The 23,865-nt window shown below is 45.6% G+C and overlaps 1 protein-coding gene across 1 annotated transcript in view; it reads left to right on the top strand.

Annotated features, from left to right (window-relative positions):
- Positions 1 to 20,866, top strand: part of adamts6 (ADAM metallopeptidase with thrombospondin type 1 motif, 6) — a 63,731-nt gene extending 42,865 nt beyond the window's left edge. Inside the window, exons 16-24 of the mRNA XM_053515516.1 lie at positions 1,144 to 1,267; positions 2,703 to 2,783; positions 4,645 to 4,808; positions 6,657 to 6,795; positions 8,407 to 8,536; positions 9,626 to 9,830; positions 10,322 to 10,498; positions 13,847 to 14,003; positions 17,777 to 20,866. Coding sequence (XP_053371491.1) covers positions 1,144 to 1,267; positions 2,703 to 2,783; positions 4,645 to 4,808; positions 6,657 to 6,795; positions 8,407 to 8,536; positions 9,626 to 9,830; positions 10,322 to 10,498; positions 13,847 to 14,003; positions 17,777 to 17,886 — 1,287 coding nt within the window. The 3' untranslated portion in view covers positions 17,887 to 20,866. The remainder of the gene's footprint in view (positions 1 to 1,143; positions 1,268 to 2,702; positions 2,784 to 4,644; positions 4,809 to 6,656; positions 6,796 to 8,406; positions 8,537 to 9,625; positions 9,831 to 10,321; positions 10,499 to 13,846; positions 14,004 to 17,776) is intronic.
- Positions 20,867 to 23,865: the final 2,999 nt, after the last annotated feature.

Raw genomic sequence — 23,865 nt, 5'->3', positions numbered from 1 at the left:
AAACTCACAGGGCCACATTTCCCCCTAATGTGATCTCATATGAGAAGAGCCCCTCCCCCTGCTCTGTTGTTCTCTGGGGGCGTGGCTCAGCATTTGTGTTAAAGAAATGTGAAATAAAGGTCAAATACGGGACCTTTAAATTAAATACCGCTCATGCGTCCTCATGGGTCACAGCCAGAGGTTTGTAGTTTTGGTGTGAAGGACAGAACATGATGAAGTGTGACGGTGTTTATTACTACACTGTAAGGTCCAGGCTCGTGCTCACACCAAGAAATGCCTCCAGATCTGTTAGTTCCTGCTGCTGATGATCCATGTTCACTTCCGTTTTGATGCCTGATACCTGTAGCACCTGTAGAGTTCTCCAAGGTTGTGGGTTCTGAAGTTGGAGAAACAATGCAGACCCAAACACCCAGGAGGCAGCTCCATGAAACTTCCAGAAAGTAGATTTTTTAATAAAAGTAAAGGAGGCGGTCATGTTCCTCTCCGAACAGGACGCTTCTGGTTCTGATTGTATTGTTGGATGTTCTGTAAGCCAGACATGCCAAATTTAACAGGATACACAAATCACTTACAATATTATTTGTTTAATAAAATGAACTGGCAGCGCTCTGGAGGGTTTTCTTGTGCATATTAGGAAATTGTTAAGAATGAGCTGACAAGAAGAACACAATCCGGTGTCGGTGCGTGTTTGTGGCGACTCCGCATACACATATTTGGAAAAGCCATGCACACACGCACCCGGTGTCATTTAATACGGAAGATGGAAGCAAGCTGTGCTCCGTGAAACATGGGTCTGGAGAACAGGCGCATTTATGTGGCGCAGAACGCCAGCAACAATCACAGCGCCAGGATTTAAAGCAGCAGGAGCATCCAGGGAGAAACCGAGAACCTGTAAGTGCTCACGCTGGAGGTTCCCTTTGTGGTAGCGATCCGCAGAGAGAGAGAGAGAGAGAGAGAGAGAGGAAAAAATCTCAGGATCAGTGTCTCCTTAATGGGCTTTTTATTTTATTATTTAATAGAAGCTTTCTGGGATGACCTCTGTGATCTTCAGTGCTCACTTCAAATGTCTCATGCTGCAGTTGTTGAGTATTTTACACTCCAGCATGTATGTGTGTGTGTGTGTGTGTGTGTGTGTGTTTCCAGCATGTGGGCTGTGACAACATCCTGGGCTCGGACGCCAGAGAGGACATTTGCCGTGTGTGTGGAGGAGACGGCAGCACGTGCGAGACCATTAAAGGCCTGTTCAACGACTCGCTACCCAGAGGAGGTCAGTGTTCACCAGAGCACCCGCGTGCAGGAAACCAGAGCAAGAACAGCTAGCCTTCTCTGCAAACTGCACCGATTAGCCAAGGCTAACTCTTCTCCCTGAGCACACACACACACACACACACACACACACGTGATGTCAGGATCATTTCCAAGCAGTGAGTTATAAGGCAGATTAGTGCAGTGCGCTGGCTGGAGCTCAGGACCGCCGCCGCCGCCGCCGGGTCCAGGCAGCCCCTATAAGGCTGTTTAGTCTGAAAAATACAGCATGCAGAAAGCGGCCATGCGCGGAAATCTGCTCTGAGCAAGGATGTGGAATGAAAGGAGTAAAGAGAGAGAGAGAAAGAGAGAGAGAGAGCGCACTTCTCCGATCCCCCCCAGACCGAGCGCTCCACACTCCTGCCAAACGCGACAAGTTTTTAATCGCTTTCCGCAGCAGACGTCTCTGCTGAAGCGAGCGCAGAGTGCACAAGTCAGCGCTGTTTTCTTGGCACTGGATCCTGACACACGGCCAGAGCAGCACGCTCGCCAAGCTCTACATTTTTCATTTTTCTTTCTGTTTCTTTTTTCTTTTTTCATATGTGCTGTCACCCAGTGATAAAGCTTATGTTTTTGGTTAAGAAACAAGTTGTCAAAATAGACGCAGTAACACAATATACACCAGTATTAATTGCATCACGCACAGAGGGAAGGAATAAAGCTAATATCGCTCATGTGATGATGTGGATCAGAGTCCAAGAGGCATCTCTATAGCACCAGAGCGTTTTCTCCTTTTAAGGTATAGCTAGTAAATCGTCTGAGACCTTGGCGAGGGGAGCGAGGACTCCTCCGGCCGTGCATCCTGCTCTCATTATGGATTTCGCCTCCAGTGACTGAACTCATTCCCTCGCTCTCGTCTCTCTCCGTATTTACGATAAAGAAACGTCGCTCTCTAAAACATTATACACCAGCGAAGGCATTCGTCTTTACTGATGAATTCTCCATGCTTTGATCAATTCTCTGTAACAGCGGCGTGACAGCAGCGCAGGTTTATAATAATGCGCTCGTCCCAACGTCTTATTGTTTCTATAGCACGGCTCTTACTGACAATACTTAGAAAAATCAAAAAACCCTTGATCTTAACGTTTTTTGCAGGGGGACATACAGTATTTACTTGTCATTAGAGGAAGGAGTCTCCAGTGTCAGCGCTTTGTACCAGTCAGAGGTAAAGCTGGAACTGTATGAGAAGGAGAGGATTTGACACTTCTGTGCCGTTCCTCACCGACACCACAAGCTTAGACCGATGTGATCCGACAACCTGATGGTTAATGTGTGGAGCTAAGGGGCTCGAGATCGGACATTAGAACCATTTACATCCGTCACTCAGCGCTGGACTGGAACTAACACTCTGTCTGATCAGTTTGTATGTTTCAGTTTCTGGACTTTTCTCCTTGCAGGTTATATGGAAGTTGTCCAGATTCCTAAAGGTTCCGTCCACATTGAGATCCAGGAGGTGGCCATGTCGAAGAACTACATCGGTGAGTGTTTTACTCTGGGTGAGGAGCTTAACATTGCTCTGTGGAACAGAAGGTTCTGTGAAATACACACACACACACACACACACACACAGGTGCGCTGGCTGGCGTGCAGTCGTCTTGGCACGTCTCCTGCAGGTGTAAATGTAAGGTTCTGTGACCGACAGCGTCTCTTCTCTTCGCCGCGGCTGCAGGATGAATGGAGCCTTTCACCTCCACAGCCGCGTCTCTAATTAAAACAATCGACTCGACGTCCAATTAAGCAGTTTGGAGGACAAACATTGGTCAGGCCAAGCGTCTGACAGACTGTTGGGTTTGGTTCTGCGTGTGGTGACGTCGGGGCCGGGCTGCGCGCTCGTCTGTACGGACACAGAGCTTTATTAAAGAACGCGTAGGATGTGGTTTAAACACGAGTTTACACGGCGGAGAACATGTGTGTGTGTGTGTGTGTGTCCATATGGCCTGGTTGCACCGCAACACTGGATTAAAGGTCATGATAATTCGTTTCAAAACATTATTTTATAATTTTTTATCTTAAACCTTTACCCAATTAAAGAACCCTTCATAACTCATCTTTTAACTTTAAATTAACTTTAAGAAACACTTTTTAAGTAGAAGGTTAAAGGAGTGGCGAGTGTGAGGAGCGGCGTAACTCTCTGCCATGAAGCTGCAGGTGAGATCCGACTCTCCTCTCCGTCCCGTCCAGCAGCTCTGATCAGTTAACGCGGGTTCTTCTGTTCCTCCAGTTCTGCTTGCGTCAGCACCGCCAGGTCGTAAAAGCATCGTAAAAGAAAAAGATCTTCTTTTTAAATGGAGTGACAGGCACGGAACCAAAGCGAGTCCTGATGCAGACGAGAGCACGGACCTTCTGGAACGCTCGTCTGCAATTTAGCTCCATCTTAATCAGGACAGGAGTGAAGATCTGCAGTGGTGTGTTGTTCCTGGAGACGGTGCTGCTGCTTTGACGACGCTGCTGGAACACTTCTGGCTGTGTGTGTGTGTGGGGGGGGGGGGTGGGGGGGGGGCGTAGGGTTTGTTCCAGACCTTCACCTGAGCATCTTTTCCCCCCTCACTCTCTGTCAGGGCTTTTATTGCTCTTTTGAGGAAAGTAGTTTTCAGGGCTGTAGAGCTCAGAGGCGTGTGTGAGCTGATCTCGGGTTTTTTCTGTGATTCTGGCCCGAGTGAGAGGCAGTAATTAGTCCAGCGCCACCATCTGACTGAGTGATGTAACTACAATATGTCAGGCTAAAATGTATGTTTTAGATATGCACACACACACACACACACACACACGCATATATACTGTGGAATGTCATTTAAGGACATTTTAAACACCTAAATATTTCACTTTATTGATCGTCCATCTAAAACAGACACACGGCTTATCTAGAGCAGGGAAAGTTTCCTGGAGACACACGGAGACACAGATGAATGAAGGTAAAGTGTAAAGGTAAAGGATTTAAAGATTCACAGCAGAGACGGACAGAGAGACAGAGATCACACGGGGACGCTGAGTGTAGAGCTCAGACCTGAAGCAGCTGCGTAACCTGACTCTGATCTAAACTCTGGATTTAAGTCTCTGCCTCTGCCTCTGCCTCTGCCTCTGGCCCACTGGGATTAGTGCAGTGCTGTGTCTCAGTTCCTCTGGTCTTTATTTCATATAGAACTAAAATGTCAGGCGTGTCAGTAAAGACAGTAAAGACACACACTTCTGTTATCTCCCTCGCTCTGCGGTTCTGTACTGAGACCTGTTCTGGCCGGAGTTCTGTTCCGGGTCACACCATGGCCAATCAGAGCGACCCGGAGTCTCAGGAGCGGTCCGGCTCAGGGACTAATTAACCTCCTGTCTTTTACTCTCACACAGCTCTAAAATCTGAAGGAAACGATTATTACATTAACGGCGCATGGACCATCGACTGGCCTCGCAAGTTCGACGTCGCAGGAACGGCGTTCCACTACAGGAGGCCGACGGACGCGGTGGAGTCTCTGGAGGCGCTCGGGGCCACCACGGAGAACCTGGTCATCATGGTACGTAGTGTTCTAAAGGAAAGCTTAGAGTGGGAGGAGTCTCGGAGGTGTATGACATCATAGTGCTGGAAAACCCAACATCAGTCCTGAACAGTATGGAAGGAGTCTCCAGTGTCAGAAGTGTGGAGTTGAATCTTTTAAACTGTGTGTGTGTGTGTGTGTGTGTGTGTGGTCTTACTTGATTAAAAGGAGAGAATAAAGAGAGTTTGGAGAGAGACTAAGTGTTTATAGCTGCTGTAACATAAGTGACAGAAGGATCTCACTTACTTCACTCAACATTATGGATTAAACACGTTACTTAACCTTAAAAAGCTTAACATTGGCATAACAACAGACGACCCATGTTAGATGTTTTGGAGATAAAGTCAGAGAGGCCAGATTACGGTGGTTTGGACATGTTCAGAGGAGAGATGGTGAATATATCGGTAGAAGGATGCTGAGGTTGGAACTGCCAGGCAGAAGGTCTAGAGGAAGACCAAAGAGGAGATTTATGGATGCAGTGAGAGAGGACATGAAGGTAGTTGGTGTGAGAGAAGAGGATGCAGAGGATAGGGTTAGATGGAGGCAGATGATTGGCTGTGGCGACCCCTGAAAGGGAACAGCCCAAAGACAAAGAAGAAGAAGAGTCGATCTTAATGAAGTGATGTTAATAAAAATCTACAATAAACAGCATGAAACTAAGTGTAGGAAAAGTGCATCGTTGTTAGGGTTGCACAATTAGATTGATTAAAAGTATTTAAAAATAAACAAATACTGAAATTATTGACAAATCGAAATGCGTGTGTGTGTGTGTGACCTGGAGTAACCCCGCAGGCTTTCGTGATTAAATGATTGCACAGGTCTGTATCGTGACTAATTGTGATTAATTGTGCAGCTCTGGTTTTTGTTGTGAAAAGCGTTTGTTTTTTTAAATGAATAAACACATCGGTGGTCTCGGGTCCAGGGTGGTTTGGGGCGAGTCGGTGGAGCGGGTCTTACTCAGAGCGCTGCGTCGTGTGTGTGGAAATATTAAACATTTCAGCCCTGAGACTGAAACACAGGCGTCAATGCTGAAAACAATATGGGGTGCCGATACTTTTGCTCAGCCTTAATTCTAAATGAGATTAGGAGTCTGTGATTATCAGTGATTACGGAGCATTTGAAGGACACACAGGAGGAGGCGGAGCTTCTTCACAGATAAGATTACAGTGTGTTTTTATGAACTGCACTGTGTGTGTGTGTGTGTGTGTGTGTGTGTGTGTGTGTGTTGTATTTTTTGTTGGTATTTCCAGCACTTTAGTCCAGACAAAAAATTCAAAGTTGAACTTTTCAGCATGAAACACACACACACACACACACACACAGAAACAGAATGTGGTGTGTGTGTGTGTGTACGTGCGAGTGTATGTGTGTGTTTGGCCAGACAGAGGTTTTCTGTGCACACACACACACACACACACACACACACACATATATAGCTGTTAAAACCACGAGCCAGAGTTCAAGTGAGGTTTGTGCACAGATGTGGACTTTATTTAGAGAGAGAGCCAGACAATTTCAAACAGAGAGCGCTTAAAACACCTCCTCACTCCGCCCCCTGTGTGTGTGTGTGTGTGTGTGTGTGTGTTTAGTTCTAACAAACAGCCAGTAAACCTCTACACACACATTCCTCCAGCCTGTGGTTTTCCCGCAGTGACACGGAGCAGGTTTTTATTATTCTGTATATATTTTATATTGTATAAGGTTTGTAATCCTCCAGCGGTGTCGATGCTCATCAGCTGCTCACAGAGGGTTATTACACTTCTTATTAAGCTTTATGAACTGTGTTTTTCTTTATGAACTGTGTTTTTCTTTATGAACTGTGTCCAGGTGCTGCTGCAGGAACAGAACCCGGGCATCAGGTACAAGTTTAACGTTCCCATCCTGCGGGGGGGCAGCGGGGACACCGACGTGAGCTTTAGCTGGCACCACCTGCCCTGGTCTGAGTGCTCCGCCACCTGCGCCGGAGGTGAGACACACACACACACACACGCGCACACTGTACACACACACACATACACACACAGGTGCAAGCCTTACCTGTGTAAATCATTAATATGGAGAATTGTATAAGTTTTTGCGCCCTGTTGTTGTTCCACCGCTAACATGTTTTATTAAATGTTTTTTGTAAATTCATTACAACGTCCATTAATTAAATTTCAGTTCTACAAATCGTGGAAAAGTTAAAGGGGGGTGAATATTTCTGCTATGATCTGAATGTGAGATATGATATTTCTGCTATCTCTGCTGTGGTCTGAAGTCACGGCCCAGTCTGAGGTCTGCCTCTGATTTGCAGTTCTGAGAGCCAGAACCAGAACCACACATTAATGTGAGCTCTCACCTCAAACACAACCAGACCGGCTCAGTCTCGCCAAACGCAAATGGCTTCCTTACAACAACAAAGTTTTCCTTTTCTGCTGGGTTTTTGTTCCCTCTTCAGCCGCGGCCACTGAAAACATCCAGAGTGCCTGCGATACGCGTCCGAAACGATGCAAACCTCGCAGCCCGGACAACAGCGAGGGGGGGTAGAGGGGGGAGAGGTAGTGGTGTGGGTGGGAAGGAGAGTGATTTCGGCCCCCACGGCGCGCGCCCTGAACTCCACCTCATTTACACTAATCTGAAAATCCCCCTGAGCTACACTTGGGTCATTTGCGAGATGTTTGGTTGTTAACGTTCCAGGGCGGGAATTTAAAGCCCGTCGCCCTTCATGATGCTAAAAGTTATAAAGTGTTAAAATAGTCTTTTAAGACACTACATCACATTTGCGCCGGTCCAGATGCTTGGCTCGAGCTCGGGTTGTTTTTCACACCACTGTTTTACCGCCGCGAGTCGAGTAACGGGTTTGTTTGCCTTATTGGGGAGGAGCCTCGCCACCACGCTGCGTTCTAAACCCATGTCAGAGTTAATCTCTCTCTGTTATTGCGTGATGCTGCAGAGGCAGGGAGCGACCGGGTCCAAGTCTGACTCGCGCAATTATTTTGCGTAAATTCAGCGTCAGTGTGAGTAAGCGTCAGACAGAACACACTCGCACAGCTCAGGCTTTTTCACGTTCTCTAAATAATGTTCCCCTGACAGGGCTGATAGAATAAAAACGTGTGCATGGAGGAGTACAATATTCTCTCTCTCTCTCTCTCTTTCCGTCACACACACACACACACACGGTGGCCTTGCAGGCTGGCCAGGCTTGGCATTCACCAGGTTTAACTTCAGCTTTTCATTGTTTTTTTTCCTTCGGAGGCCTCGTACGGAGCAGCACCGCCGGCTTGGTCTGCTGAGCACACAGTGCAGCGCTGGCTCCGACCCTCACCACACTAATCTCGCAATCAAGAGCCAAAGAAAAGAAGGGCTTCTCTGTAAAAGTCATTCAGCAAGACACTCACTTAAAAACCAAGGCTTTTACACACCTAGAAATACCGCTGAGGGGAACATTATCCCGCTACAGTCCATCTCTGGGCACCAAGGTGCTCGGTCAGCGAGCGGCCCTCAGGAGGAAGGGAAGTGTTCGTAGCGACCGCACGGCCACGCGACTCCGCCGAGTCGTCTCAGATGGAAATGATGTGAAATGTCTCTGTGTCCACAGGCTCGCAGAAACAGGAGGTGGTGTGCAAGAGGCAGGACGATGACTCGGTGGTCCAAAACAGCTACTGCGACCCTGAGGGGAAACCCCCGGAGAACCAGAGGCCCTGTAATATGGAACCCTGTCCACCCGAGTGAGTATAGGAGGAAGGAGAGAAAAACACTATCGTCACCGTGCCTGTTTAGGAGGACCGCTCTCATCGAGTGCTGGTTATACTCAGAACATCGGCTCAGCTTCCCAGATTCAGCAAAACACCACGAAAAAAATTTAAATAACACCGCAGCCATTCCATTTTCTGCTATCTTGTGATTTGTCCTCATTGCTAGAGTTCAGGACCATTTATACTGCACCTCACCTGCGTTTGCAGGAAACAATCAAAACCCAAACAGCAACATGATTTATTTCTTCATTTGTGAGCTATTTTGGATATAAAGCCGTGCCAGAAGAGGGAAAGAAAAACGCCTCAGCTTTAGAAACAGGGAGGAGGAAAGTGCACAAAGTGGCCGTCTGTGTTTAATCGTATCCGTGAGTTAAACTTATGAAGGGACAACGTGAGCGACGCAGAAGGACAAACGCATGCACTTCTGCCCTGTGGTCAGCAGCCACGCGGTTGGTCAGATCTCAGCTGTGCAGCCCCTCGAAATATACAGGAGATGAGGTTTCATGGATAGTTAGCCACGAGGTTTAAATTTGTCTCTTGATGATACTTTTGGCTGTGATCGGCTCGATAAGGGTGAAGCAGTTCTGACCTCCTGCACATCCTCGTTTCACTGTAAGACGCCCTTAAGTGACCTATTACTTTCATCAGCATGCTTATAACCAACACATTTCACCCGAGTATCATCATCAGTTTGTTACCGTTACCGGAGATGTTTCAGACCCTAAAAATCACAGTATGGTGTTCCACAGGGTTCTGGATTGTGCCCACTGTTATTCTAATTTCAGACCTGAACACCCAGACCCTAACATTCCCTGAGATCATGCTGGCTTCTGCTTCTACTCTGATGGGAAATCAGTTCAATCAGCACTGAAGGCTAGCTCATAAACACATGAGCAGTTTAGGATTATAAAAGAACTGAACTTCACTACTAGAAAAAAACAACAACAAGCAATAAAACTTTAAGTCACCCAGTCAGAAAATTACTGAGCGATGGTGAAGATGTTGATGTGAGCTCTGTAAGGGCGTGTTGACACGTGGTAACAGACGTGACCTGTCCTGCAGGTGGGTGATCGGCGACTGGTCAGACTGCAGTAAGACGTGTGACGGAGGAACGCGCACGCGCACCGTCCTCTGCATCCGCAAAATCGGTCCCGCTGACGAGGAGAACCTGGAGGACCTTCAGTGCCTGACGCATCGACCGATCGAGCACGAGAGCTGCAACAACCAGTCCTGTCCTCCGCAGTGGGTTCCTCTGGACTGGTCTGAGGTGAGAGCATCGGGCAGGTTCTGCTCCAGCTGAGAGAACCACTTCTTCTTTAAGAGAGAGACAGAGGGTGAGACAGAGAGGGTGGGTGTGAGACAAAGAGAGAGACAGGGAGAGAGAGAAAGAGTGAGACAGAGAGACAGCAGGCTTTAAGATCAGTTTTAAATGTAATTTTTTTTATGTTTTAAAGTGAAAGAGTAACTCTGAGCATCAGAGCAAACGTGCAGATACATTCAGTAAGAACAGGACAAATGTCCATTTACTCCAACTTTACTTTTCTTTGCTAACGTTTCTTTAAAAGACGACTCGTCTGATTTAATAGTGCTCGTGGACACACGACTGTGGTGAGTGAATCAGACGAGTTTAACAGCGGAGCCTCGTTGACCTGCTGGACTGGAGACGATGAGACTCTACAGTTGCACGAAAAGTACTATAGACTAATGATGTCTCATTTTTCTCCTCTGTGTATCTGGTGTGTGTGTGTGTGTGTGTAGTGCACCCCGAAGTGTGGCCACGGCTTTAAACACCGCATCGTGTTGTGTAAGAGCAGTGATCTGAATAAAACCTTTCCAGCAGCGCTGTGTTCTGAGCTGATCAAACCCCCGGTGAGGATGCGCTGCACTCTGGGACGCTGTCCTCCTCCACGCTGGATGCCCGGAGAGTGGGGACAGGTACGGCCACGGGCTTACACACCTGTCTCTCTGTCTGTGTGCGTCTGTCTTTATCTCGGTCTCATCTTTTAGTTTCTCTGCAAGTCTGGCACAAAGTCTTGTATTTGTGTGTCTGTGTGTGTGTGTGTGTGCGTGCATGAGTACCAGTATTTCTGTGTACATATACAAGTCTGAAACTCATGTCTGAAAGTTTTTACAACATATATTAAATAAAAGTCTGAGTACATAGTAAATGTAGAGTTTATATGAAGAACAAACAGAAGGGAAGAAATCACCTGCTCTTTGTATTTTTTCCATGTGTGTTTTACCTGAGGTTTAAACATGCAAGTTAGATTTTTTGCCCAATGTGACCTCATATAAGAAGAGTCGTTCTGTTTTCTGAGGGGGCGTGGCTCAGCAAAAGCTCATTTACATAGAGACAGAAACAGAATGTTTGGAGAAAAAGTGAAACAGAGGGAGTTAATGAAAATACATTATCTAAGGGGTATTTCAGCTGGGACATTAACACACACACACACACACTCACACAAACGTTAATTAGTTCCGAGATTGTGTCCTGTATCCCGAGATACGTTTTCTAACCTGTTTTTATTTTTAATTACTTCTTAGTAATAAATTGTGAGGCTGGTGTAGGAGAGGGTCGGATGAGTCCGGCTCGGTGTACGGAGACGTGAGCTGCAGACGAGCTCCTGCACGAGAGAACGTGTGTTTTGATGTTGTACGGAGGGCTTTAGAGAGAGAGAGAGGGAGAGAGAACGGAGTGCTGATCTTAACATTGTCCTGAACGTATGAACTTCATCCCTGCGGCGCGCGTCAGGGCCAAGAACATGACGGAAACGCTAGTGCACTTTAACTAGCGCCCTTCCCTGAGCCCGGGCCGTGTTCTCTACAGCGCTACAGACCTGAAGCTGCTTTTCTAGTTTAGGAATATTTTACTTGCATGCCCTGAAACAGCGCTTTTCGCTTTTTAACCAAAAACTTGTAAAAGATTTTATTTGGGAAACTGAGAGAAAAACAATAACAGTATAAAAATATTCAGGATTTTATTATAAGTTTGAATTTTCCATCAAATCTGCATGGAGGTCAAACCTCAGATACAGTTCATTACAGGAAAGTTTCAAATAAAAGTCTTTGCAGATTGTGGAAATGTTTTTTTCTCTGTGTGGAATATTTAAGTGATTTTAGAGAGGGTCGGACAGGGCTTCAGGAGAGAGACGTAGACCTGATCAGTTTAATAACGTTTAGCCACACCCACAAAACTCCATAAAAAGGTAAAGAGGTGAAAATGACGGTAACCAAACGGTAACCAAAATAGACAAAACAGTGCCTCATAGGCAGGGGGGATGTTGGAGAATCCGGGCCCCTTGAGACCCTAGTGTACAGATGAAGCCAGGTCATTGTAATTTCATCTTGAGGTCCCTCAGGGGTGCTTGTCCTAACCGACCCCTCCTTTACAGCACCCCCCCTTCCTCCCCTGCTCCCAGTGCATGAAATCTTCCAGTAACACAGCTCAGCCACTGCAGCATCATGGACACACACTCACCTCCACAGGGTGTCGTTACTTTTGTTTTAATTTATGGATGTGTTTGAGAATTACGTTCTTTCACATCATTGATTTAAAGTGATGGAGTTTAACACAAGGTTTATTGAACTGAAACAAAGACGTGATTAAAACGTGAAGCTGTAGTTCGTATATTATAGTCACAGATAATCAGCGGTAACTACGCGGTTATTAATCACAAGCCTAGCTTCGCGTTAGCGAGTCTCCTTAATCAGAGGCCATTCCAAGCAAACTGGATTTTCATGGAAGCCCTTTCGGTTCTTGAGATTTATGGATAAACTGATGAAATGATCACGGCCTGGGCGGCGGTGGTCCTACAGCGCTCCGAGTTAGTTTCGGGATCCTCCTCCAATACAACGAGCCCGCGCTCTCTTTAATTAACTCAGAGGGCTCTAACAGGAGATCCGCACGCTGAAAGTTGATTGGGTTAAATCCCTTTTAAAGCCGCCTGTGACTCAGCTCTTAATTCGGGAGGAATGAAGCGTGAGCGTCACAGGCTGCTGGAAACTTATTTGAGGTTACTAGACGTCCTGCAGAGATCCTGGAGCTGCCGTTGCTTCTTTCTGCTCTCTCTCACGCACGTACGTATGTACACAGCCCGAGCCAATCGAGCTCCCGAAGCACGCCGCTCATTACCGTCCCATCCCGTCCTGTCTCGTCCCGTCCCACCGTGATGAGCGAGCGGAGTGCTGCGTCTGTGTGTTGTACTCCGTCACTGAGCAACAGCTCGCTTTTTCCACTGGCTCACAGCGCGGGGAGACAACTGGAAAAATCAGGAGCTAACTTTTGTCGTGTGTAAACCCCTCCACCCACTCACCCCCTTGTCCCTAAACACCATCGCTATAATACACAACAGATGACAAACTCGGGTGAAACCGAATCGCTGACCTTCTGCCGGTAGCCGAGTGTCCGCTCTCAGCTGAAGGATGTATTTATAGAGTGGGATAAACTGAGCCTGGGTAAAGATGAGCTCAGAACCAGGACACTTCATTTCTGTAACGCTGAGAACAGACGAGCACACAGGACATAAACACACTCGCGTTACGAGTACACAAGTTACGAGTTAGATTAAACACATCCCTGCTGCACACTTCCCGGGTTACGACCTTCAGAATCTTAAAGGTGCGATAGTTAAAATTCACCAGGATTGAAGCCCTAGTGGTGATTTAGATGAAGTACAACCATAATATCTACTTAAAGCCACGCCCCCAGGGTCAGTGGGGTTCAGTTAGAGTTAGCGTGCCTTAGCATTACTAAGGATCATGACTTTTGCCGGTTGAGAACTGCTGATTTATTAAGGGCTTTAGCTTCGTTCGTTTCATAGAAACAGATGATAAGAGCACTTGAGATGGAGAGATAACTTCAAGCCCATTAACTGTTTCACAGTTATTACGCTATAAAAACTTCACATTTTTCTGTGTAATTAGCTTCCATGGGTTTTTCAGCTGGCACTTCCTTTCTCTCGGCCCTCTGAATGTTCAAAGTCTTTCTCTTTTAATTTGTCATGTAAAGCTGCACGCTTAAACAGTGCAGGACTGTACACACATTGTTGGACTTCATCCCTTTCATTGCTGTCCAAAATTTAGAAAAATGTTTATTCTGGATTTATGACATTTCTTGGAAGTTTTTTGGAAGCACAGCGTGGAATTTTTGCTCACAGTGAAGGTACCTGGCTGTGCTGAACGCTTTCTGACAATTATTTTTGTGTGTGTAGCGGGTAGGGGGGTAGTTTTAGCCTAAAGCTAAAGTGTGTGTGTGTGTGTGTGTGTGTGTGTGTGTGTGTGTAGTGTTCAGCTCAGTGCGGTTTGGGACAGCAGATGCGGACAGTGCAGTGTTTGTCCTACATCGGACAGCCGTCTAACGATTGTCCCGATGCTGTGCGTCCCAGCATGTACCAGCCGTGCGAGAGTAAATGTGATGCCACGCCCATTGCCAATGGCGACGGTGAGTATCAGTTCTACTTAGTAAATAAATAAATAAATAAATAACAGATCAAACTGATGGACTACTTTCATTTAGCACTCTTGGATTTCCTTAGAACCACAGAACGAACATGTGTAAGTCCTTTAGCTATCTAGGAAGGAAACACAGAAACATCCATTTAGGACATGAGAACCCACTAGAACACTTACCCATTCAAATTACTCTCAAATAACCTGTTTTAAGTTTGCTCCCACAACCAATCTAGAACCGGTAAAATGGGCTTGGATCTGTTGGATCTGTTTGTCTGGGGAAAGCTTTAAAGGTTCTCTGTAGCCTTCACCATCTGAGTAGCACCAGAACCTACAGTAGAACACTTAAGGAGCCTTTTTTTTGTTTTTGGCATCCTGCAGCTTTCTGCATTTGGTTCCTGTAAAGGTTCTCGACATTTTCATTTAGGCATTTGTCAGATAGTTCTGTTAAGGTTCTGTGTAGAACCATACATACAACTACTGTCTGTATTAGACAAGTGGAACTCATCTGGAAAACTGGAACTATGGAACTTTATAAAAGTCTGAGGTTTTATTGGCTCTCCTGTCATTTGCATAGAGACACCTGATTGGCTGTTGTGGTTTATGATGTAATAAGACTTCCTGCATGTTGCATGTGTTTAACAATTAATCAGACTCCCAGCTTTATATCCTTAAAGAGATTTTACCAGACGGGAGATTTTGTTTCACACTCGGGGGGAGCAGAGCTAGATTACTGTTAACATCTCTGGCTAGTGAAATCACACGATGTATGATGGAAAGGTGCAATAATTATTGGCACCTGAACTGTTCCAAATCTTTCCCTATCAGATCAGATCAGTTTTCTAAATGGCTAAATTGTGCTTCATCAGAGATCACTGGTGAAGTGTCTGAACAAAGGCAGAGGCTCTGCTGGTGAAGGGGCAACTCTCAGGTTCTCAGAGCTTCACCACACTCAGGGCAGAGAGCCGGGGCTGGGATCCGGCCTCCTGAGGTGGAGAGAGACGCTTAATGCTACTTACAGGAGAAGCATGTGATTAAATGTACACCATCATGTCTGGAAATGATATAAACTGATCAGAAGAATAAACATTTACAGTAACATCAGTGTAAGGCGTCTCCAGTGTGAGCGCTGTGTAACACTCAGAGGTAAAGCTGAGATCCTCAGGACAGGGGGCTTTACACTGCTTGGTGGTTCCTCAGTCACATGACCAGCTGTGATATTTCTCATTAAGTTTCAGAGTGAGAATAAAGAGAGAGGCTGGTAAGAGGCCAAGTGTTTATAGCTGCTAGAACGTAAGCGTGAAGAGGAACTCACTCGCTTTACTCAACATTAATGTAATAATAAATGGATTAAAAAATATTTGATTAACTCTTTAAAACATGAAAACTGATAATTATTTACAAATCAATGTGATGAAAAACTTGAGCGTGTCACTTAGGTGTCTTGCTGTAACACACGCTTCCAATATCTGAGTTTATGGTCTGTTACCCTTATACAGTACGTACAGACCGTGGCCTCTTGAAGGAGCCGTACGGTTCAGTACCTTTAGGTCTGAGTAATTAAACCCTGAACAGACCCCTGCTTGGAACACCAGACCCGTTAGCGAGCACGCTAGTGATTGCTACAGTACTTCACAGAGATCAGGTGGAACTTGGCAGGCAGTGAAACTGAGCCAGACTGTACCAACAGTACCAGCGGTACTCCTGAGTGCCGAGCGTCACAGGGGAACTGGCGGCGGAGATTTATAGGGGCCGGTAATTACTGTCTGAGCTGCAGCATACATTAGAAACGAAGAGTCTCAGCAGAGCATTCCTGAGTGCCGCTGAATGAAAAATGGACTCCTGCCCATGCGGTGATTACTGTCTGGATTCCAACACACCTGAAATATAAGCCTTAATCTGACGACTGGCAGCATTCATCTCCCGCAGACGCCGAGCGCTCCAGGCACTTCTCAAATCAATTAATCTGAAACGCCGCACGTGTTCTCCCAGCCATCGGGCCGAGGAAAGGAAAAAAACAACCTCTCGGCTGTGTGAGGAGTCGCAGTCCTCACTGCGGGCCCCTCTCTCTCTCTCTCTCTCTATTTCCCGGCTCTGTGCGTCACACACACACTCAGACCGGCACGCAAACACTGTATATTTAGCAGGTTTCGCTTCATTTGAACATAAATAATTTTATTATTGGAAATTATGTACACATTTGGAAAATTAGTTTGGGAACAGCATGCATGATTAATGAATTCAAAACAAATAAACATGTAAGTAAGTTTAGTAAATATAAATGTGAGCTCTTACTATGTGCGCCTGTCTCACTGTCCGCGCCTGTCTCACTGTCTGCGCCTGTCTCACTGTCCGCGCCTGTCTCACTGTCCGCGCCTGTCTCACTGTCCGCTCCTGTCTCACTGTCTGCGCCTGTCTCACTGTCCGCTCCTGTCTCACTGTCTGCGCCTGTCTCACTGTCTGCGCCTGTCTCACTGTCCGCGCCTGTCTCACTGTCTGCGCCTGTCTGACTTTTGCCGCTGCTGATGCTCATGCAGCACTTCATTCCTACCTCTCACTTCCTACAGACTCCGCCCTTCACATTCACACACCTGTGCTCGACCACACGTCCATTCTCCCCCAGTAATGTATGCATTAGACTACGATTCAGAAGTTTCGGAAGGGTCGAAAGGACCCAGGTTCAAATCACCCGACCACCAAGTTGTCCCTGGTGGGCCCTTGAGCGCGGCCCTTAATCCTAAAATTGCTCAGATGTATAAGGAGATAAAAATGTAAGTCGCTCTAGATAACGGTGTCTGCCAAATGCCCAAAATGTAAATGTCTCTGTCCCTCTCTTCCACATTCCTAAAGTTGATCCTAAACTACATAGGAAACTAAAAACCACTGCAGCAGTCCCTAAGGAGCATTGTAGAGATGTGTAGATGGTTGGTTATATGGTCTCTTCGTAACAGATCCGGAAAACTGCTGAACCTCTTGTTCATGTGAAGAGCTTTCGGGCGTCACTTTTGGAGTGCTGATAAAAACCTTACATTCAGGGGGCGGAGCAAATCCTGCGCACTAAACTACTAAACACTACGCGCTAATAGATGCTAAATCCCTGCTATTTGTTCCACCCAGATGAGGATGGGTTCCCTGTTGAGTCTGGTTCCTCTCAAGGTTTCCTCCTATTACCATCTCAGGGAGTTTTTTCTTGCCACTGTCGCCCTCGGCTCGTTCATCAGGGACGATCTGATCATTCTGATTCTCACACACTCACATCTCATACACACTTAAATCATTCTTTTGATTGTGTAAAGCTGCTTTGCGACAATGACAATTGTTAAAATCACTATACAAATAAAATTGAATTGAATTGAATTAAATCCAAATCAGAGCAGGTCTTAACAGTTCATGGGTAATGGTGAGGTGTAGGAGGTCAAGGTGTAAGGGGTGCAGAGGTAACTGCATTGTAATTACATTTCATAGCTAGTGCTAAGCCAGTTCATTGGTGAGTAGGGCATGTGACATCACAGAGTCGCTGGCCAATCAGAGCACCTGTGAGCTTGTGTATGTGGAAGAGGGCAGATCTCAAGGTCTCAAAGTCTTCTTCTTGCCCGTCAGAATGGGAAGACGCAAAAGACCAAACTGTGAGACATACAGATTCAGGAAAGATCAATCGCAAAGGGTTAAATATTCAACATTTAGTCGCTAATCCAGACTTTTGTAAGCAGTGAATTTTATCTACACCTTCCACTAATCCTCCTCTTTTTTCCCTCCTGTCTTTAGAGTGCAAAGACGTGAACAAGGTGGCGTACTGCCCACTGGTGCTCAAGTTCAAATTCTGCACCCGTGCCTACTTTAGACAGATGTGCTGCAAAACCTGCCAAGGACACTGAGGATCCTGCAGAGAGACAGAGAGAGACAGAGAACTGAAGTGGGCTGGAGGACAAGGCTGCTCTCTCTCTCTCTCTCTCTCTCTCTCTCACACACACACACACACACACACCTGCTTTTTCAGCCCTGTGGAACCCATACCACTGATCAGCAGCAAGCTGACACCTTTTTATTTTTATTTTCACTTCTGTGAAGTGGGAACTTAATAATATGATCATTATTGTTATTTTATTACAATAATAATTATTATTGATGTTATTATCATTGTTATTGCTGTCTGTCTGTCTGTCTGTCTGTCTGTCTGTCATAATCCAAAGTGCTGGACACATCATATGCATAAGCGGCGTTTCTTTCGAGGTTCATTTTTGTCTCTGCTATGGCAGTGAACGAACTCTAATAAAATCCCATTTTCATACTGACACAGACGTGGACAAAATAAAAGAAACGGATATGAATTTACTGAAGGCACTGCTGGGAAAATATAGTCTCTGAGAATATATATGGACAGGGTATGTGTGTGTGTGTGTGTGTGTGTGTGTGTGTGTGTGTGAAAAGGCTGCATCCAGTTAGCTCATGTTAGCAATCTAGCTAACATCAGTCGTGTAGATGATAACCGAATGAATTAGCATCTCTACCCGGTGATAATCGCTGTGCGGTGAAGGTGAAGTGAGGATTGCTAAACATGTCTTGCTAGCCGCGTGCGTGTTGTTCATGAATGATGCTAGCTTGTTAGCTACTTAAATAAATGTTTTCATCATTCAGCAAGTTTGTGCTAGCATGTTAGCTCCTGCTAATCAGTTGTTCAGAATGTGAATGTATGTACAAACTGCTGCTGTAATAATAAAGAGTTCCTCCATGTCCAGTGTTACAGAAAAGCACGACCCCAGCGCCTCTCTCGTTTCTGCGCTTTCTGCTAAGGTTAAAGGTCATCTAGAATAATTTGTAGATTAAAAAAAATTAATCGCTACCAGAAGGCTCATCAAACTGGAGTGATTGTAAATTTCTCCCTTTGAAACCTCACAGAGTGCCTGATTTTAAGCCCTTATTTCTAACCAATTTAACCATTTCATGTCCTCGTCGCGAGGCGTTTCTGTTATTTTGTCCACATCCAGTAGTCCAGCTCGACATCCTCCATCACTCTGCAGACAGACGTTATGGATCAGTAACTCCACACCATCGCCATACGACACTTCATAAACTCTCCATAATCACAGTTCAGGATGTTTAATCGCGGGTTTGGTTAAAAACCCGCGGCCGAGTGAACGCCGCGCCGTCCGCAGAGGTGCAGGCGTAGCGCCGTCCTGTTTGGTGCTCGTTTGGAAGTCGTGAGTGTCAGGATTCCAGATGTTCCAGCCGTGGGGCCACCTGTTTTACTGAGTCGAGTCACATGACTACGGGCAAAGAATTCCACCCTTGTGTTTGTGAGACTCGAACGGGGCCTGCGGATCGGATCATAAAGTAAAGGAGCACAGAATGACGTTTAGATACGGCTTCCAAACCTTTCAGTGCATCTCTGGTGTTTAAAGAATTTACAAATCTGGGATTTTCGTGTACTGTTTAAAATGCCTGGGGGCCTGAGAGACACGGTATGTGCTATAAGGAGGGGAATTCATTCAGAAAGAAAATCCAGAATCCTCTCTCAGTAATCTCTCGCCGGATCATGGCCGTGTCCGTGTGCAGGTGATCTGCTGCTGCGTGGCTCAGGAGGGACATGCCAGAGCTCGAACATCTGCCCAGAATAAAGACTACCTCCCCCAGACACGTGCCCTCTTTCACCCCACGGTTCCCTCCCTCACGCTGCACAGAACCCTCCATGCTCAGTGCTGCTTTTTCTTCTCATCTTCTTAAGAGAGAACCTCGATCCTTTCAGTCCTCTGGTGCTAACGAGAGCTTCGTTTCTCATCGGTCCTTCATCCTGGGATTTTTTTTTAATTCAATGTTAGTCTGCGGTTGTCCTTTTACCTCACACTATACTGATTACTGAATTGGAAGGCCAGGTTCTGAGTTATGTGTAAACCCCACCCACTCCACGTGCTCTCCATTCAAACGGAACCGATCCGCTACCAGATAACTTATCTGAGATTCCAAGAGGCGAAGGATAATGAGCAGCAGGACCACGGCTCATTTCTGCTCCAACAAATCATGCTCACTTCTTTGCTGCTGCTACTCCGTTGTAGCCACCAATACGACGTCAGAACAGTTCTGTGTTTGTGTTAGAAATCATTTCAACTAGGACTTTTACTCGAGTGAACGTCGAACAGCCGGAATAATAAATCCTGAGGCTTGAAGTAAAGGTTTACTGGCTTCAGAAAAAAAAGAAAAGGAGGCCACAAAGACCAAAAATCAAAGATGAACGTGAAACTGGTCCTCTCTCATCGCTGTGAACTCGTGTCTCTGAATGTCACATCACTCATCCTGTACCTATAGAAGTGTACCTATAGAAGTGAGCATATGTGAGTGTGTGTAACTGAATGCGAGTGTGTGTGTGTGTGTGTGTGAGTAATTTTTTTTTTTTATTATTTGCGATAAATTGCTTGTATTTTATATTCAGTGTTAAATGTTGGTACACTGTTACTAATTTTCCATTTGTAAATGATATGCTTATTTATTTCCATGTCTCACTTGTCGTACATGTTTCACGGCACACAAACTCAAAGCTAAATGAAAAAAAGCGATGCATTGAAATGATTCCTATCAGCGTTGTGTCGTTATCCTGGGGAAAGGGCTCGAGTTTACCCGTGCATCATCGCAAAATGTGTGTTTAAATGCTTTGGTGGCCTGAGGAGTGTGTGAATGTTTGTCTGCATATTCTGGTCAAATGTCAAAAGGGAAGTCCCTCAACAAGATAAACAAGACAAATATAGCAGTTTACAAATGATGAGCAAAAACAATAGTAGATAAGTAATGGCACAGTTAGCGTAAGAGTCTTTGGCTTGTACACTATTATTGGTGAATCGTACGGTATGTAATGAATCCCGAATAAAGAGAATTTTAAAGGGTTTGTCTGGACCCGGGCTGTTCTTTCTCTAAACGTTCACATGTGAAAGGTTTGTACGTGACTCAGCTGATCACTCTGAGTTCCAGGGTTCACTCTGAAACACGGGTGCGACTGCATTGTGTGTGAAAACAGCTCCATCCTGGGATTAGACAACCAGCAAAGCCAGGATATCACACACACAGTCGAGCAACAGGTGATTTCTCTGAGCGAGCGCCCTCAAGCACCTGAAGCACTGCGGTGTATCAGGAGGGCTCAAGCCTCACAGCGCCGGATTAAAGACCCATTGCTGAAAGAAGAAATGTTTATGTAACATATATGAAAGGAGTCTCCAGTGCCAAAGGGTGTCTGTTATCCTGAGACAAACAGTATTCCCTTCGTTTAGTCATTTTTCCCCCATGTGTGTATTGGCAGAGGCTTAAAAAACATGACCAGATTTCCGCCCTGATATGACCTCATATAAGAAGAGCCCCTCCCCCGGCTTCTTGCACAGCTCTGCTGTTCTCTGGGGGCGTGGCTCAGCAGTAGCTCATTTACATTAAAACAGTATGGATTAAAACAGAGGTGTAATTTCAGATGGCTTATTAACACACACAAACACACACAAAGTTCTGAAATCTGTGCTCACTTTTTAGAGAAATAGACATATATGGGACCTTTAATTTTTATGTTCAGGACAGAGGTGTTTACGCTTCTTTGCAGTTTCTCAGTAACATGATAAGGTGCAGGTTTTCCCTTATTAACTTGAGGGAGAGTGAATAAAGAGAGACTGGTGAGGGGACGGCTGGTTATAGCTGCTGTAACAGAAGTGAAAAAAGGAAGTGGTGTAAGGGGAATAAGACACTTCATGTGCATGTGCTTTTTTAAAAAAATCATAATTTATCATATGATAAGATTAAGGTTTTTTTTTTACATTCCCAAACTTGATCCCGCACTGTACGCTCTAGATCTTATTAAATCAAAATGAGATCATCAGGAAGGGCTCACGACACAGTGCCTGGCCTAAATATTTAACTCTAGATGCAGAATATACAGTGGAACCTTGGATCACGAGATTAATTTATTCTGGAAGCGGGTTTGTATTTCAAAACACTCGTAAATCGAAGCGAATTTTACTATAAAAAATTAAAGAAAACTCAAATTATTTGTTTCACAGCCCCAAAAAATAAATACATAAAAACAAAATATAAAGTAAAAATAAAACAAATTAACCTGCACTTTACCTTTACATGCACATTTAGGCATTTGGCAGACGCTCTTATCCTGAGCGACTTACAAAAAGTGCTTTAAAGTTTACATCGTTGGATACATACTTACACTGGGTTAACTGGGTTAATAACCAAGTGCCATTAGTCCAACACAACTGGGAAGAGTTGAGATAAGAGACAGATAAGTTTTTCCGCAGGCACTGTGTGTACAGTATGTGTCTTTATGTGTGTGTGAAGCTAAAGTAAGAGGAGAGGAGAAATCAGACCCCTCCCCCGTTCTTCTCATCTTACACAGTAACACTTCTTCCTCTCTTATTTGATTTTGTCACACACACACACACACACACACACACACACACACACACACACATTAATGGAAAGACTTTTATCTGAACAATTAACACAAAATAAAATATGTGTTACACACACACACGTAGTCACAGTGTTATAGTAAACAGTACACGCGTGCACGGCTGTTGATTATACCAGTAAGAGACGCGCACTAGGACCCAGTAGGGGAGACGATTACCCACAATTACGTAGCGCAAGAGAGAGAAAAACTGTTGGCTCAGTTGTGATCACGTGACGCTCGGCGTCAAAACAAGAAGCGCATGCGAGATACATGATACTCTGTACTCGTAAACCAAGACTTGCTCGTTTTCCAAGTCAAAATTTATTAAAAACCTTGCTCGTTTTGCAGAACACTCGCAAACCTCGTGTTAATCCGAGGTTCCAAAGTAACTGACTCGGTGCTCTCTGACCCATCTAAGGTTCGGCATATCAGATTACCCAACCATAGTGCACTCTGTAGTGAGGCAGGGTGCTTTATTTTCACTAATGGTGTAGTGCACTTAAACAGGGAGGATAAAGCGATTTGAGGCATGGCCCTAGGCTGTGTTTTTTTTTTTTTTTTTTTTTGCTAGCTCTTTGCTGAGCCAGAGGAGATTAAGTTCTACAGCATCTACATTTAAATATTAATAAGAAGGATATTGATGAAGAGGAATCCAGCACGGGGGTCCAGGAGGCTGTTGACAGGGGAGCTGACAGGACAGGAAGGAAGAGCTCTGAGAATGGGGGGCTTTTATACGCTGCAGGGGTTAAAACAAACAGCAAGTCTCGACTCAGTGTAGAGGGTTCGAAAGAAATCAGAGCAGCTCTTCACAAGTCCTGATGATTCAGAGCGAGCCGTAAGGCGAGGCGGTGTCTGTGTTTCAGGGGTTGGTGTGTGTGAGACGGTGTGGCATGAGCCTGGCACAGTTTGTAGCGGAAAGTGTTAAACCGTGTGTTAAAGCAACTCATAATCGCATATCAGGCAGGTGATGAGAAAGCCTCGTGATGATCAGGAGTAATTCTGGTAAAGTGAATGCTGGGTTGCAGTCATGAGCAGTAATGATGAGTGTGGGTTTGAGTCGCGCTGATCCCCCTGTGTACGGTCTGACGACAGTAATTTACAAAACTGTAGCTGCTCAAGGCCTAGAGTAGAGTGTGAGGAAGAAGAAAACTGTGACATAAATAAAACACAAAAGCACAGAAGAGTAAGCAAGTGAGGGATGAAGAAGGTGAGAGGGTTCACAGTGCTGCAGCAGCTGGCCTCCAACTGACAGCCATGATTCCTCTGTTTACACGTCGGCTCCGAGCGCAGCCACAATAAAGACGAAGAGAGATAGCCGAGGCACTCGGCCTGAACCGACTCCGCTCTTTATCTCTCTGTAAACTACAGCGATGCACTCAGACGTGAGAGGACACCACGAGGCTATGTAAGGCGTCCTGGCCCGGCT

Source organism: Clarias gariepinus, chromosome 17, assembly GCF_024256425.1.
Source record: "Clarias gariepinus isolate MV-2021 ecotype Netherlands chromosome 17, CGAR_prim_01v2, whole genome shotgun sequence".
NCBI classification, from domain to species: domain Eukaryota; kingdom Metazoa; phylum Chordata; class Actinopteri; order Siluriformes; family Clariidae; genus Clarias; species Clarias gariepinus.
The sequence above is the reverse complement of the archived record's forward strand: the minus strand, read 5'-3'. Positions and strand labels throughout refer to the sequence as shown.